Source organism: Populus euphratica, unplaced genomic scaffold (assembly GCF_000495115.2).
Source record: "Populus euphratica unplaced genomic scaffold, PopEup_1.0 scaffold10.1, whole genome shotgun sequence".
Classification (NCBI taxonomy): Eukaryota; Viridiplantae; Streptophyta; class Magnoliopsida; order Malpighiales; family Salicaceae; genus Populus; species Populus euphratica.
In genome coordinates, this window is record NW_011499856.1 from 1,226,752 (window position 1) to 1,240,846 (window position 14,095).

Below are 14,095 nucleotides of genomic sequence, written 5' to 3' on the forward strand. Positions count from 1 at the left end.
TTCACAGTATAAAAAGGGTTGGATATGATATGCCCAAACATTTGCATTTAATTATTCAACGTCATAATGGTATTATTCTCTGCTAAGAGCATGTGAAGATCAGCCATAACACACATATACTATAAGTAGTGGTGATCTAAGAAACAAAAGCAAGGTATTTAAGAGCTGTTTCGGATTAATACATGCAACTTCCAGTTGAAGACCAAAAAAGGTTCACTTGAATTAGTCTGTAGCCTTGTGAACTCCATCCACAAAGAGAACTGTGCTAAGAAAAGACTGTACTGCCTCCTTTACTTCTTTACATCAAAAGAAGCATATTAATCTTAATATCAAATCAGACATACATAAATATATCCAAGATTAATTAATATATAATCAACTCAATATGAAAAGATGAACATCTACAAAGCATTGAGTAATTTACAAGTCAGTGCATCCAAGTGCTTATTAATTGCTTTTACCAAAGTAAATTTCTCGCAATAAAATATTCAAGGATGCATATGTACATAAAACTAGTGGTTCTATAAGTGCTTAATCCACTGTCTAAAATTATTTCAATGTTAAAGATACCCTTTGTTTGTCTAGTGAGACCTTTTGCCTTGAGTTTTACTTCCCAAATAAGAAAGAGACTAGCAAAATTATGTTCCCATTTTCATTTAACTATTGAGATCACATTTAACAAGTCAGTCTAAGTCTCACCTGTATCTGACCCCAACTTGCTTAGTTCCATCCATAAAGAGAACTGAGTTAAGAAAAGCTCATGTTATGTTCTGAGAGAAACAGCTGTCTAGCAAACTAGTTCCATCCATAAAAGCTCATGGCATGTTCTGAGAGAAACAGCTGTCTAGCAAAACCATGAAAGGGGCTAGTGTATTTCTTCTACAGAATCAAACCACTTCTGCAAATCTACATGAAGCTTCAAACATATATAAGGTTACAGAATAACTCTGATAATGGCCTGCAAGAATGCTTGTTCGAATCATTTTACTTGTTAGCCCAATCAACATGCACTGTTATGGCCTGAAATGACAAAGGAGTCAGTGCAAGGCATTTGAAGTTCAAATTGGTAACTGCAGTCAATTCCAGCATTCCATTAAGAGCCCAAATTTTTTCGTCTACTGCATGTCTTTTAATATGTTCTTTGACATTAGGCGCCTCTCAAGCACATGATTCCAGAAGAGACTTAAGATGCTGCTGTCACTGGCATAAGAGGCATTAAAAGATCTATAAATTTTGAGAGTGATCATCAGCCTTCTCTTGTACATTTCATCTAAAATATCTGAAGTAACATTGACTTTTCCAACTTTCCAGTAACCATACGCCAAACTTGTGTATACGACACTATCTCCAAATATACCCTTATCTTTCATAAGACCAAGTACTCTTTGAGCACAATCAATCTTTTCTATTTTACAAAACCTCCTTATTAGCGCCCTGTATACTGATACATCAACACACAAACCTCTTCTCACCAACTCATCTGGAAGTTTGATGACTGCCTCTTCATTTTGTTGCTTGCAATAACTATCTACAAGCCATGAGTAGGTGCAATAACTAGGAGAAAATCCTGCATCCATCATACCAAACAAGAGCTCTTTAGCCTTAACAATCTCTTTTGCCTTGCAGAATCCATGGATCAATGCCTTGTAAGTAAACTGGTCTAGCTTTAACCCGGCCCCCACCATCTTGTCCTTCACTTTTAAAGCAGATCGCATATCACCTATCTTGCAGTAGGCATTAATCAACGTGTTACAAGTGACATTATCTGGTTCAATTTTCCTCTCACTCATCTCATTCAACATTATATTTGCATCTCTTAACCTGCCTCCCTCACACAACTTGCGCAGAATTGAATTGTAAGTAATGATATTTGGATACAGCCCCTTTTCCGACATCACCTCCTTCAATCTCAAAGCTTCATCAAGGTCATTTACTCTACAATAGCCATCAATCAAACTAGTATAAGTCACATGGTTAGGAGTAACATCCTTGATATCCCTAAAAAGCTGCACAGCCTCTCTCATTCTACCTTCTCTACAAAACCCATAAATAAGTGCATTGTAAGTAACAATGTCAGGACTAATTCCAGCCATTTCCATCCTATCTTGAGCACATAAGGCTTCATAATGCATTCCCTTTTTACAGTACAACGAGATTAACGTATTGTACGTGAAAAGATCCGGAAAAACACACTTCAATTCCATTTCACTCAAAACCTTCTCTGCCTTCTCCACATCCCCAGACTTACAACAAGCATGAAGCAACACATTATACACATGAATATTAGATACAACCCCTAGTTTAACCATCTTCTTATAAATTTTCCACACTGTATCCGTCAACCTGTCCTTAGCCAACGAATTCAATAGCACAGTACAAGCATGTAAATGGGGCCTAAACCCATTCACTCTCATGTGCTCAAAAACCTGAATAGCCTCGTGGGTCATCTTGGAATTCCCATAAACTATCACAAGCCAACTCAAAACATGAGAATTCACATCTGGGTCATCATGAATTTTCACCAATGAACTCAAAACAGATTGAGTTGACAAGAAGTCCTTGAAAGCAATATTTTCAAGAAAATCATGAGCAGTCTTGAAATGCTTATGCTTTGTCAAAACATAAAGCATAGTCCATGAAGATTGCAATGAGTGTTTATAGTTAGGAACAGAAGATTCAATCCATTTAAAGAAAGCCCATGAAAGACAAGGACTTTGGTCATATAAAGAGAGTTGCAAAAGTACCTGACCAACTGTTGCTGTTGTTGTAATGAGATGGTAATCGTTAGAGCCAAATTTGGGTCTCAAAAGATTGTTCCAGCTACCCTTTATCACGGATGCACAAATACTTTGAATAAGTAACTGGGTTTCATTGCTTATAGAAGTCAAAGTTGCCATTTTTATGGGGTTTTCTCACTCACTCTGACAATCTGCAAAGTGCTTTGATTTTCTGGTTCTGTACAGAAAAAAACCGAGGGGAATGGCAGCTGCTCGCTGTGCTCTTGAAGTCGGGGTTAATTATGAATAATATTTTAGGAAGTGGCTATGACATTTCTATGTGACATAAATAAGGAAACGAATTTTATAAATTGTCTCAATTAGGTTCCAAATGTTCGAAGTTTTGTTCGAAATTCCCTTTTATTTTAGTACCTTCGACTTCGTAGGGTCGATGAAAATAATCGAGTAATTAAATTAATAAAAAAATTATATAAGATTGAACAAAATACTCCATTAGATTTTTTTTTTAAAGGATTCCTTTTTAAATTTGAGAAACCGAACCAAACAATTTTTTTGTTAAAAATAAAACAAAAAAGGAAAAAAAATTCAAACTCATTACATCAAAACCTCTAAATAAAAACCAAAAAAAAAAAACCTAATGGAGTATTTTGTTTTTTAATAGAAAATCAATGAATTGAATCAGTTTTTCAATAAAAAAAAAATCTTAGGCTTATTACATTAAAACCTCTGAAAAACCTAATTAAAAGACACGTGGACTAATTTAATTTCTTAAATAAATAAAAAATCAAGATAACAAACCAAATTGAACCATTTGGTTTGAATTAATTTTTCTGGTTCGGTTCAATTTAATATTTTTTAAAATAATATATTGGGACTAGATTTACTATTAATTGAAACATGAGGGGCTATGTTTCCACCATTACGGAGGGAGGTAAATAAAGTGGGGGCACCCTGGTTTTCGCGTTCTTTTCGAGTAGCGACGCTCTAAGAGAAAGCGGGAGAGAGAGATGGGGAGCTTGAAGGAAATAGTAGACAAGACGCAGAAGAAGAAAAAGAACAAGAAAGCTAACGATAGCGATTTCAGTGAAAAGGGTATCTCTTGGATCAAACTTCCCTGCTTTTAATAGCTTACCATCTTTCAAGTTCTTGCTTTTTTTATTTTTTACTTGATTATAACTCGTGGGTCTTGCTGTGGAAAATCTTTTATGTTATTTTTTTTTGTTTGTTTAATTGATGCATGTAGGAAGGAATGAGTTTTGATTATGAACGATTGGTTTTGAGAGAGCAAGTTTTAGTCTTTAATGGAGATTAGAAATATCAGATTTTTAGGTATCCTCTTAATGAGGACGACTACAGGATGGTGTTTCCAGAAAGAGAATTAGGCAATGCTATTGCTTCTCACAAGTTTTTTTGCTACTAAATAATCAGCTGTGAAATTCTGGCATAGTAACAACACATACAAAAATGGGTAGTTCAAGTAGTTTTAGAAACATCTGTAACGTTTGTTAATTTTCCGGTTCTTCAGCTTTGTTGTCATTATTGAATTTTTGGTTAAAGATGGAGCTGTAATGGATAGAGATTTCCAAGTTCACACTAGTTTCTGCTAGCTCCTTTTTTTTCTCTGTATCCTAGGATTTAGAATTTCACAAATAAATATATGGGAGTTAAAAAGTCAATGTGTGTGTCTTTTTTTCTTTTATTGGTGGTGAATGAGGTGATTGTCCTAGAGTGGTAAAACTGTAGCAATGGGAGAAGTATAGGTCCATAACTAGGTAATGAGTAGAATTTTTAGTGTTTTGCAGTATGTGTTAGGTTCTTTGCTCAGCATGGTTTATCAGTAGATATTCCACTGTCCCTTTCTTCCATTCGATGCTTCAACCAAGGATTTACATGCTTTGACTGAAGGAGAACTACTGTGCTAAATGGGTAAAACAGCCAGTGATTATTTTTCACCATAATCTGGTTGTCAATTAAACTTTTGATATTTCTGTTATATTACTTGTATGAAATACCTGGTTTTTCTTGGAGAATGAAAAATGGCAGCTCGTTTTTCAAATGATTAAGGGACAAAAGAAGCCCTTTAGATACAAGAATATCATTGCAGCTTCTTTTCTTACTATAGTGGTTTTGTACAATGAATTAAACTTCACAAAGTGTAGTGTTTGAGTAAGGGACATATAAGATAATTACATAATCACTCTACTTAAGGGACTGTTTAGGGTTGTTGCGGCAAACCAGCCAGCAGGCACCATGGCACTCCTAGACAGGGACTGAATCATTTCACTTGAGAGATATAAATTGGTAGGCTTCTATCAGTTTAGGTCCAGATAAGTAGTATGCCATTAATGAAGAATTCTTGGTTTTGACCATGGTTATCAACTCACTTTTCATGTATAGATTATGCCAAATTGCTGCTATATTTGAAACTGTAAATGCTAAAATTAATTGCTGGTAGCAGTGCCTGATCATTTTTATTTTTTTTCCAGATGTAATGATAAAAACAGAGGATGGAGATAGTAAAGTGAACAAGTCTGCCAAGAAGAAGAAAAGGAAGAGGAAAAGGGAAAAGGGAAATAATGCTGATGGTGGTAATACAATTTGGATCAGTAAAGGTTTAAAAGTTTTAGACATAGGAAGCTTTTTTCCTATCTAGTTTTCAATTAATCTTTGTCTCATTCACTTGTTTTTGTTGTTTCAGAAGATGATGAGACTAAAGCAGAAGGAGAAAAGAAAAGGAACACACTAAGAAAAAAGAAAAAAAGAATTGGGAAGCCAAATAATGCTGTGGTTGGGAAATTTGATCAGCTTGGCGCTGAGTCTGAAGATGGTTTTAATGAGCTAAAAGGTAAGTCAATAGGATTTTAGCTTGGTGAAATATGTAGTGACATGCTATATCTCTTGACATAATGTAACTAAGATTGTGTCATTTTTTTTATCCGTGTTCTCTAGACAGGTTACATCAGTGCATACCTGGATGCTTTGACTCAATCTCATAATTGATAAATGCTATATTTGGAAAAATGGGAGTTGTGTGATTTCGTTAACAATGTCCTTTTGTCTAAAACTCTCGTTGCATATGCACACCAAAGTGCTGCCACGTTTTGTTCTCTCTCTTTTTTTCATTTTGCTGTGTTTCTTTCTTTTGAACTTGAGATCACTCTAATCCACATTAAGCAATAAAGTAATGAACATCCGTTTAGTTTTCATACTATACTCCTTGTTTGTCATGCTATTGTTTTTTTCCTTACAGCTTGATTGAGCTAAGGGATGACATTAAAAATCCAAAGGGCAAAGTGAAGATGTTATTGGAAGATGAGACAGATGACATAATTTCTTTGTTTGTTTATGCAGAATTTGTCGTCAACATTATTTTGCTTTCTTAGTGTGTTGTCTCATGGTGTATGTACTTCTCATTCTTTAGGTAAATCCGAGAAATCTAAAAAAAAGAAAAGGGAGCATGACACATCAAAGGAGGATGAGAATATGCTTGAAAAGAGGGGAGAGACCAATCAGGATGAGGCTTGTTGTATTTCTTCTGGGGATGAGGACTACTCAAAAGGAATGAAAAGTATGTATGAATCATATCGTGTGCTATGTTTTAGCCCTTCAATTTCATAAATCATATTAATTAGTAAAAATCTCTACTAATCAAATAAAACTAAATGGTCAAATAAAACTAAATGTTTTAGCCCTTCAATTTACACCATTGGATGTCCATAAGTAGAAGTAGTGTATGGTAGTAAAACCATACGCCCTTTTTATTCTGTATTGATTGTGTAGCATTTAAGCATCCATTTCTATTTCATGGCTCTCCTGGAACATGACATTAAGGATTTGCATGTCATGAATGGGGCAAGGGTATTAGCTAAAATTTTCTTTATTCAGTTGTCTGACTGATTTCACCATGCACAATATTAGTTTAATTTCTGAATGTTGATTTTATATATATGAATGATGCTTAATTATTTAGGTTCCTGACTGTAAACTTGCATCACAGAGTGGCTTACGGAATATCATCAAAGTAGACCAGGTCTGACAGTGCTGCAACAAAGATTAGATGAGTTCATAATTGCCCATGAGGAAAAACTTGAACAGGTATTGTTTCTCATGCACATCTGAGACTGGATCATAATGCGGTGGAACCCTTTTCATATTTGTTTCTCAGTACTTCTATTGTTTCTCTTAGAGTGATCAGACCTGCGCATGCATTGTCTGGCTCAAAATTGAACACTTTGCTCTGAGTTTGTACAGAAACATGCTTGCAGGAAAAGCATGTTTTTCACAATTATCTTTTGACAAAGGTAGATGAGTGATATAGCTGTTTGTCCCGCCAAACATATTTGGAAGAATTTGTAAAGTAAATGTTTTGCAATAGTGCTCTGCATATTTCAGCATTCAGTTTATGTCATCCTGTCTCTTCTCTCATTTTCTGCTCACTTCAATTGAAAATTAATTTGTTTGTTTCTATTGGCGAGTTATTTGGTCAATGTGTTCTTTTTTCATGGTAGATTTAGGCTTCCATCATGTCTTGTGGTCTTTCTTCCTAGCGTACAGTTTCTCATTTGTCTTGATATGGCATGTACAGGAAAGAAAAGAAAGAGAAGCCCAAGCTGCGGAAGGGGGGTGGACAGTTGTGAAACATCACAAAGGAAGGAAAAAGACAACAGATTCTGAAAGTGGAATTACCGTGGGCTCTGTTGCTCCAGCTGCTGTGGAGAATCAGATGACCAAGAAAAAGCCCAAGGAAGTTGGGCTAGAATTCTATCGGTTTCAGAAAAGAGAAGCTCAGAGGAGTGGTATGATGAATCTTAGCAAATTAGTGTACTGTTTCTTTGTGCAATATGCTATGCTAATTAGTTACAGTAACTATGAGGAGATACCTGATGTATAATAAGCATTTAAAGATCCACATGCACTTGTTTGGAACATAAAAGATGGTATTTTTCTCTTAATCTAAGAAAAAACAGCTCATGGTGTTGCTTCTCGATGAATTTGGGATGAGTTGAGTTTTACGTGAAAAATATTTTCAGACCAAACATGCATCCTTACCATTTCATTGATTGTTGTGAAGCAAGGTATTGATGGTTAAATATCCTTGCAGAAATTATGGCACTTCGAAGCAAATTTGAGGAGGACAGAAAGCGGATTCAACAATTGAGAGCTGCTAGGAAGTTTCGACCTTACTGACTGCTGCAGAGGCCATGCAGATAGATACAAACCGGAATGTGAAGCATCTAGGGGTTTAATTCTAAGCGCCTAAAACTCTTGCATCTGTTAAATTAATTAGAGATGATTATCTGCATTCTTAAGTTATCGTAACTCTACGACAATGAGCAATTTTCAGGTGATCAACTGAAATGTCAAATTTTACAATGTTGCTGAAGCAACCTTTGTCATGTTATATGATACTTTCTTCTTGTAAACCCTTTCAGTAGAGAGTTCTAGTGGCCCAAACTGCAATAATGGAGGCAGTGCTACATTTTTATTGCTATTCCCATGCGCAAGCATCAGCAGTGCAACATCGCAGTAAATGTTATATCTCTGGCTAGTTTGACCTTACAGATGAATGGTGATAAAATGATGCAGCAATGAATAATGAGATGTATAATACCAGTGCTGCATTCTGTCCTCAAATAGGTTGAGATTGCCTTTGCTGGTATAGTTTTACCTGCAGTCCCACGTGAGCATTTGCTTCTTTACACCATCATCATGATTTTTGAGATCATATGGAATTGCTTCATCTCCAATGATAGGTTAACGAAGACCACGAAACTTATAATCATAGTTCATCCACCATCTAGTACCACCCACGTATTTCATCACACTTAGCTAGGTCATATCTTGGGTAGTGTATGCTCCAGACATGGCAAGTAGACATGCCTGTTTCTTGATGACACGTGCTCTCCTGCCTTTCCCTGGTGTGCTCGTGGATTGGAAGTGTTTTGTGTATCTGTCTTTATAGGCAGATTATACCGTTCATGTACACTCCTAGGTTGTGAATTTAGATAGTCACACACATCTTCCATGGATAAAATGAGTTCATCAATGTGGCATGTAAGATCCTTCTCCAAGGGTGGCATCGGCTTCCTTCCAAGCCAAGCGGAATGATGAAAGGGAAGCAAAATGTCTAGGTGTATTGTATTCCTAACTCTTTTTTTATACGTTTTAAAATATTTTTAACATGAAAAATAAAAAAAAAATATTAAATTGATAGATGCTTTTAGCATAAAAAATATTAAATTGATAATTTTTATGAAATTTAATAATTTTGATATGTTGATAAAAAAATAAAATAAAATAAATTATTTTAATATATTTTCAAATAAAAAATATTTTTAAAAAACACTGCAATTAAATCATGTTTTAGACTTCATAAAGAACCCAAACACAAATAGAATTTTTTTTTTCTGGATTTAGCACTCTTTAAAAAACAAAACGTTGATAAAATAACATAATCTATAAAATATTTAAAAATGTAACATAATTTTAAAAATTGCATCTCATATCGCAGAGGTCACTAGCAATTCTTTTAAATTATAAAATGGCCTCCCACAATTTATAATAAGGAGTAGAGAAATAAATAAATAAAAAACTCTAGAGACACTTACTGTAACTCCCATGAAAATACCATTGATATTATAAAAAAAAATTAATGAGATGAATTCAATAATACTAAATAAAGTTATCAATTAAATGAATTACATGAAACTTCAAAAATAATTGGGGTTATTTGATTTTGAGTAATTCGTGTGATTCATTTTAATTATTTTCTATGATTTTTTTATATTATTAAATTTAATTTATTAAGATTTTTTTTAATAATAATCATATAACTCACTCTAGAACTATAATTAGTTTGATAATAATAAAGTCACACTGTTTCTTTAGCCCAAACAATCATTATTACACTATAAAATTTTATTTATTTATTTTTCTTGTTTTTTCTTGTTTTTTTAATTATAAATTATGCATGTCATTTTATAATTTGAACTTCGTAAATATTTTCTTTTAATAAAATGAATTTAACAATACCAAATAAGATCATCAATAAAGTGGATCATATAAAACTTAAAAAAGTTCATATAAAACTTAAAAATGATTAGAGATCATTTTCTTTTAAATAATAACTTGTGTAAATCACTTTAATTATTTTTTATGATTTTTAAATTATTAGATTTAATTTATGAATTTTTTTTTTAATAATAATCATATGACTCACTCTATAATTACAGTTAGTTTGATAACAATAGAGTGACACTGCTTCTTGAGCCCAAACAATCATTTTTACACTAAAAAATCTTTTTCTTTTCTTTCTCCTTTCTGTTTTTTTAATTATAAATTGTGCATGTCATTTTATATTTTGAACTCCCTAGATATTTTCTCTTATTTTTTGTTTGTTTTTTTTTTTGTTTCTTGCGATAGAGTACAAAAACACTAAACCCAGATTTGAACAGTTTGCCAGTCTCTAGTCAATTCCTCGAAAAAGCACAAGTTTCGTGACTAGCTAGGGCTCCATTGAAGAACATGCTCGCTGCAGTCTACGGTACAGATTTGATTCCATGGCTCCCTGCTCTCCACGCCACAAATCCACAATGACCTTGAAAATTCGTATCATTTGAGAGGCTGAGAACCTCTTCGTTGGATATGTTCTTCCCAGCTGCACGCCACCGAGAAAGGGTCCGGAGGTGACAGGCGGGTCGAATATTCCAAGACCCGGTTTTTCCATTCACGTGCGAAAAGAATTTGTTCTTTGGTCATATCCTTGAAAGGCACTCGTGTCAACCTGTCCCATGCATGCTTGCTTGCCGCTCCTTTTATTCTCCCAATGCACGCTCCTCAATTATTATCCTATTCTTTTTTTTATTTTCGAATTTCCACTTTGCACCAAAAATATTTTGTATAATATTTAGAAAATATCGCATTTTAGGATGTATTACAACCATCAAGAATTTTAGCCTAACTAAGATGCCCTCCTGGGGACTAGTTGCGGTCAACACGACCTTCAAATTAGACTCGGGGATTTTTTTATTTTTTATTTAATTTCATATTTTTAGCTTAATTTAATGCCTTTTTATTTAATTTCTTTTAGTACATTTGGATAACAAAATTATCAACACAACATTATAATATAACTGTACCTTTTGATTTTCTTTCTTTAAAATTTCAACGGTTGAGCGCTACTCTCAAGCTAAGCGGCTTTGCAAGCAATCAACTTCTAATGATAAGCTTTTGCACTTTCGTTACTTTTACGGCAGAATTTGGAACCACAACGTCCAAAGCAGCAAGGCCTCCATGAAAATGAGCACCCCCCTTTTTTTCCAGTTTTCCTTCATCCAAGGGACTCGGAGCAATCAGCTCACAATTTAAAAACCAGAGATGATGAATGGATGTGGGGGTTATTTGTCAAAGAGGTTATATATATATTTTAAAACCAGAGATGATGAATGGATGTGGGGGTTATTTGTCAAAGTGTTTATATATATATATATATATATATATATATCAAGCAATCAAGATGATCGAAAGGAGAAGGCTCTCGACCAAAATTAGCATGCATTTGAATGATGAAATACAGGTTTTACACTTGCAAGATCTGATAACACAAACCCCTTTATTAATCCAAAGTCAAAACCAAATTGATAATAAAAGACACGAGGCACGGACAAATGCCTCTAGAACTCAGAATCATAACACCATGACATTTGTTTAAGGAAAAAATAAAAGGAAAAACAAATAGCTGAAAAGAACTATTTCTCTTCAACTTCCTCGTCCTTCTCATCCTCACTCCAACAACATTTCAGGATAGACCTGGGAGATGCACTGCCTCCAGTCCTTGCAAAGCTGTGGTAGATGATCGATCCTCCTTTCCCAAGCATTTCATAGTTCCCTCCTCCACCTGAGTAACCTTCCACATCCAGGGGAAACTTCGCTTGAAGTTCGGCACCCTTGATATTAGAATGCAAAGCAACGGAGAACTCGGTCGGTTCAAAGCAAGCCAAAACCCTTTCAAGCAGCTGACTCAAATTCAAATCTTGAAGATCATAGCCCACAGCCTCAAAACTTGCATAGCTGAAACCATCTTCTGGAGTGACGTGGATTGTGGAAATCGCACTCCCTTCAATGGCATTCATAGAGTAACCACAAGGGTCAAAATCAAAATCACAGATCTCAGACTGTGGAAGGATTTTCCTTATACCAGAATCCTCAGTCATCGCAGCAGCTGAACTGGAATGTGTTTTGTAGAAAACAGATGCTTGTTTCCTGCTCAAACCAGTCATGCACATTTCCAGAGTGTAAACAGGGCCAGAATGGCTCTCTATATCGGCAGAGGCAGAGTAAACATGCCATTTCTGAGTTTTGTCAAGACCACCCATCACATATGCCACGCTGTTTAAACCAAGTTTACTGAAATGATCGTCAAGGACAGCTACCTCCTCACAGAAGCTGCGGTGTGGAAATGGCTGAGCCCCAGGGCATAGAAAGCTCCCACGAGTATACCTCACAGAACATACAGTGAGTGAAAGGGCATCAGCGAGTTTAAGAATCACCGGTATCGAGAGAAGCAGTTTGGTGGTCCCACAAGTTTTGATAATAACTTTGTAAGGGTAGACAAAGAGACTGGATTCCGACAGGACATAAGAATCAACCTGGTCATTTGATAGCAAATCAACAATAGTACATTCAGCTGGTCTGAGAATTTCGTCCAATTGAGCCTTGGACAAAGACCTCAGGCCCTTCCCTTCAGGGTCCGAAAAAAAGCCAGGCTCTAGGAAAGATATTTCAAGCCTTTTTTCGTAACCTTCAAATCCGATTGCAGAGATTGGCAGCGCCATCTGACCTCAGAGTCAACAAATGAAAAGTGCAGCAAAGAGTACAAGAGAACGAGGAAAGCAGAACAGAAAAACAGACTAAAGACAATTGAGTGTGCGAAATAGCTAAAATGGGGTTATGTCAACACTTGGAAAATCTCAGGATGGTTTCCGAACGCACTGCACAAATAAACATGACACATGGTTAGGAAACCAGTCGCACAATGAAATGCCAAAGAAAAAACAGATCGATTAACTTCAAACTCACGTTGGAGTATGCAGCAGATCTGAACTTTTTGATTCCACCAGCAGGTCTTAGGTCTTCAATGCTGTAACCGAGGGGAGCTTCGTAAAATAAAGATTTACTACTACTACTAGACTTCTTCTTGCCACCTTTGGACTCCATTAGATCATTCAGTCTTGTCTGTAAGAATCATACAAGAAGGATTGCAATTAGCACAAAACTGATAGCAAACTAGTCTACAATCTTAAAAATAACAGCAAAATTCCAATAGCAACATACATAAAAAAACTGAGAAGTAAGAGAAGGAGATAAAAGAAGCAATTCAAAAACATTATAAAAAGGGCAAACAAAACAAAGGGTCCTAGCAGAAAACGTCTTTCATGTATTCACAATAGAGACGTATTGGAGGTTAAAAATCAACAGACAATACAAGCTACAAAATCACTAATCAATCACCAAAATAAAATAAAAAATTGAATTCAAAAGACTAAACAGATTCACAAGGATATAATTAATACAAAGGAAAAGGAATTCAAATTCCCAAACACAATTTAATTTTAAATAAGTTGCAAAATAAAATAAAAAAATTGCTAAGCAGCTTCCATCAAAATAAGTTATTCCCAGATGAAAACTTGCAATGCCTTTTTTTTCAAGTATTAAATTTATTAACAGCATAAAAGTAACAAAAAAATTAGTTCAAAACCAAAATCATTGCTATGCAACAGAAACCAAGTCCATACACCTTAACGAATCCATAAAAATAAAGCCCCAGATTTGCATTATATCAAGGATCAGAACAATTCACATACACATAAAACATAAAGAACAACAACACAAAAACATGTCCAAATCAACATCTACAATCCATGCAACTATTACAAAAAAACGAAAAAACCAAAAACTTACCAATAAAATAAATCAAATCTTGAAAAGCTAGTCTCCTTCGAATAGCCCCTCTATCTCAAGTTAAAACCAAATAAAATAACCTACAAACCAAAGCCACAAAGAATTAAACAAAATCACCAGACTACAAAACCAAAGCAAGCAAAACAAACAATGTATCTATTACCTATTCAAAAAGCATAAAAGAGACAGGTCAAGATTGAATTTTGATAGCAAAGACGGCGAAAACAGTCACCAAATCAACAAACCCTATATTTGTTTGTGATGAGAGCGATTTTTATGACCCTAAACTTGCAATATTTTTTATGTGAGTTCTGAGAGAAATATAGGGTTTATATAGGAGTGGCTGGATGGCTGGGGATGTTTTGAAATAACCATGGGATTGGCAGTTAATTACGTCC

The 14,095-nt window shown here is 34.9% G+C and overlaps 4 protein-coding genes across 7 annotated transcripts; 1 reads left to right on the forward strand and 3 right to left on the reverse strand.

The window, feature by feature from the left end:
• Positions 1-289: 289 nt before the first annotated feature.
• LOC105123315 (pentatricopeptide repeat-containing protein At5g38730-like) lies at positions 290-2,970 on the reverse strand. Its single transcript, XM_011022850.1, has 2 exons — positions 825-2,970; positions 290-767 (listed from the first exon to the last, which is right to left on the reverse strand). The coding sequence occupies exon 1, from the start codon at positions 2,895-2,897 to the stop codon at positions 1,116-1,118; it is 1,782 nt and encodes a 593-aa protein (XP_011021152.1). The 5' UTR covers positions 2,898-2,970; the 3' UTR covers positions 290-767; positions 825-1,115.
• Positions 2,971-3,653: 683 nt separating this feature from the next.
• On the forward strand, positions 3,654-8,225 carry LOC105123316 (protein FAM133-like). Of its 4 annotated transcripts, none has more exons than XM_011022851.1 (7): positions 3,654-3,830; positions 5,225-5,350; positions 5,437-5,583; positions 6,160-6,306; positions 6,736-6,833; positions 7,324-7,534; positions 7,840-8,225. In XM_011022851.1, exons 1-7 carry the CDS (start codon positions 3,746-3,748, stop codon positions 7,923-7,925), a joined length of 900 nt encoding a protein of 299 aa, XP_011021153.1. In that variant the 5' UTR covers positions 3,654-3,745; the 3' UTR covers positions 7,926-8,225. The 4 variants fall into 4 exon arrangements, with proteins under 4 accessions (XP_011021153.1, XP_011021154.1, XP_011021155.1 ...); XM_011022852.1 differs by having other exon boundaries at positions 5,440-5,583; XM_011022853.1 differs by having other exon boundaries at positions 5,225-5,326.
• A 3,049-nt stretch (positions 8,226-11,274) lies between these two features.
• On the reverse strand, positions 11,275-12,661 carry LOC105123319 (S-adenosylmethionine decarboxylase proenzyme-like). Its single transcript, XM_011022856.1, has one exon. It carries the CDS (start codon positions 12,569-12,571, stop codon positions 11,486-11,488), a length of 1,086 nt encoding a protein of 361 aa, XP_011021158.1. The 5' UTR covers positions 12,572-12,661; the 3' UTR covers positions 11,275-11,485.
• LOC105123318 (uncharacterized) lies at positions 12,370-13,944 on the reverse strand. Its single transcript, XM_011022855.1, has 3 exons — positions 13,861-13,944; positions 12,816-12,967; positions 12,370-12,727 (listed from the first exon to the last, which is right to left on the reverse strand). The coding sequence occupies exons 2-3, from the start codon at positions 12,951-12,953 to the stop codon at positions 12,707-12,709; spliced, it is 159 nt and encodes a 52-aa protein (XP_011021157.1). The 5' UTR covers positions 12,954-12,967; positions 13,861-13,944; the 3' UTR covers positions 12,370-12,706.
• Positions 13,945-14,095: the final 151 nt, after the last annotated feature.

Excerpts from the sequence above, each read along its gene's own strand:
- LOC105123315 (XM_011022850.1), bottom strand. The coding sequence starts at position 2,897 with ATGGCAACTTTGACTTCTATAAGCAATGAAACCCAGTTACTTATTCAA.
- LOC105123319 (XM_011022856.1), bottom strand. The coding sequence starts at position 12,571 with ATGGCGCTGCCAATCTCTGCAATCGGATTTGAAGGTTACGAAAAAAGG.
- LOC105123316 (XM_011022851.1), top strand. The coding sequence starts at position 3,746 with ATGGGGAGCTTGAAGGAAATAGTAGACAAGACGCAGAAGAAGAAAAAG. Across the intron at positions 6,307-6,735 it reads CTACTCAAAAGGAATGAAAA|AGTGGCTTACGGAATATCAT; the intron begins GTATGTATGAAT and ends CTTGCATCACAG. Across the intron at positions 7,535-7,839 it reads AAGAGAAGCTCAGAGGAGTG|AAATTATGGCACTTCGAAGC; the intron begins GTATGATGAATC and ends ATATCCTTGCAG.
- LOC105123318 (XM_011022855.1), bottom strand. The coding sequence starts at position 12,953 with ATGGAGTCCAAAGGTGGCAAGAAGAAGTCTAGTAGTAGTAGTAAATCT. Across the intron at positions 12,728-12,815 it reads GATCTGCTGCATACTCCAAC|TGCGTTCGGAAACCATCCTG; the intron begins GTGAGTTTGAAG and ends TTATTTGTGCAG.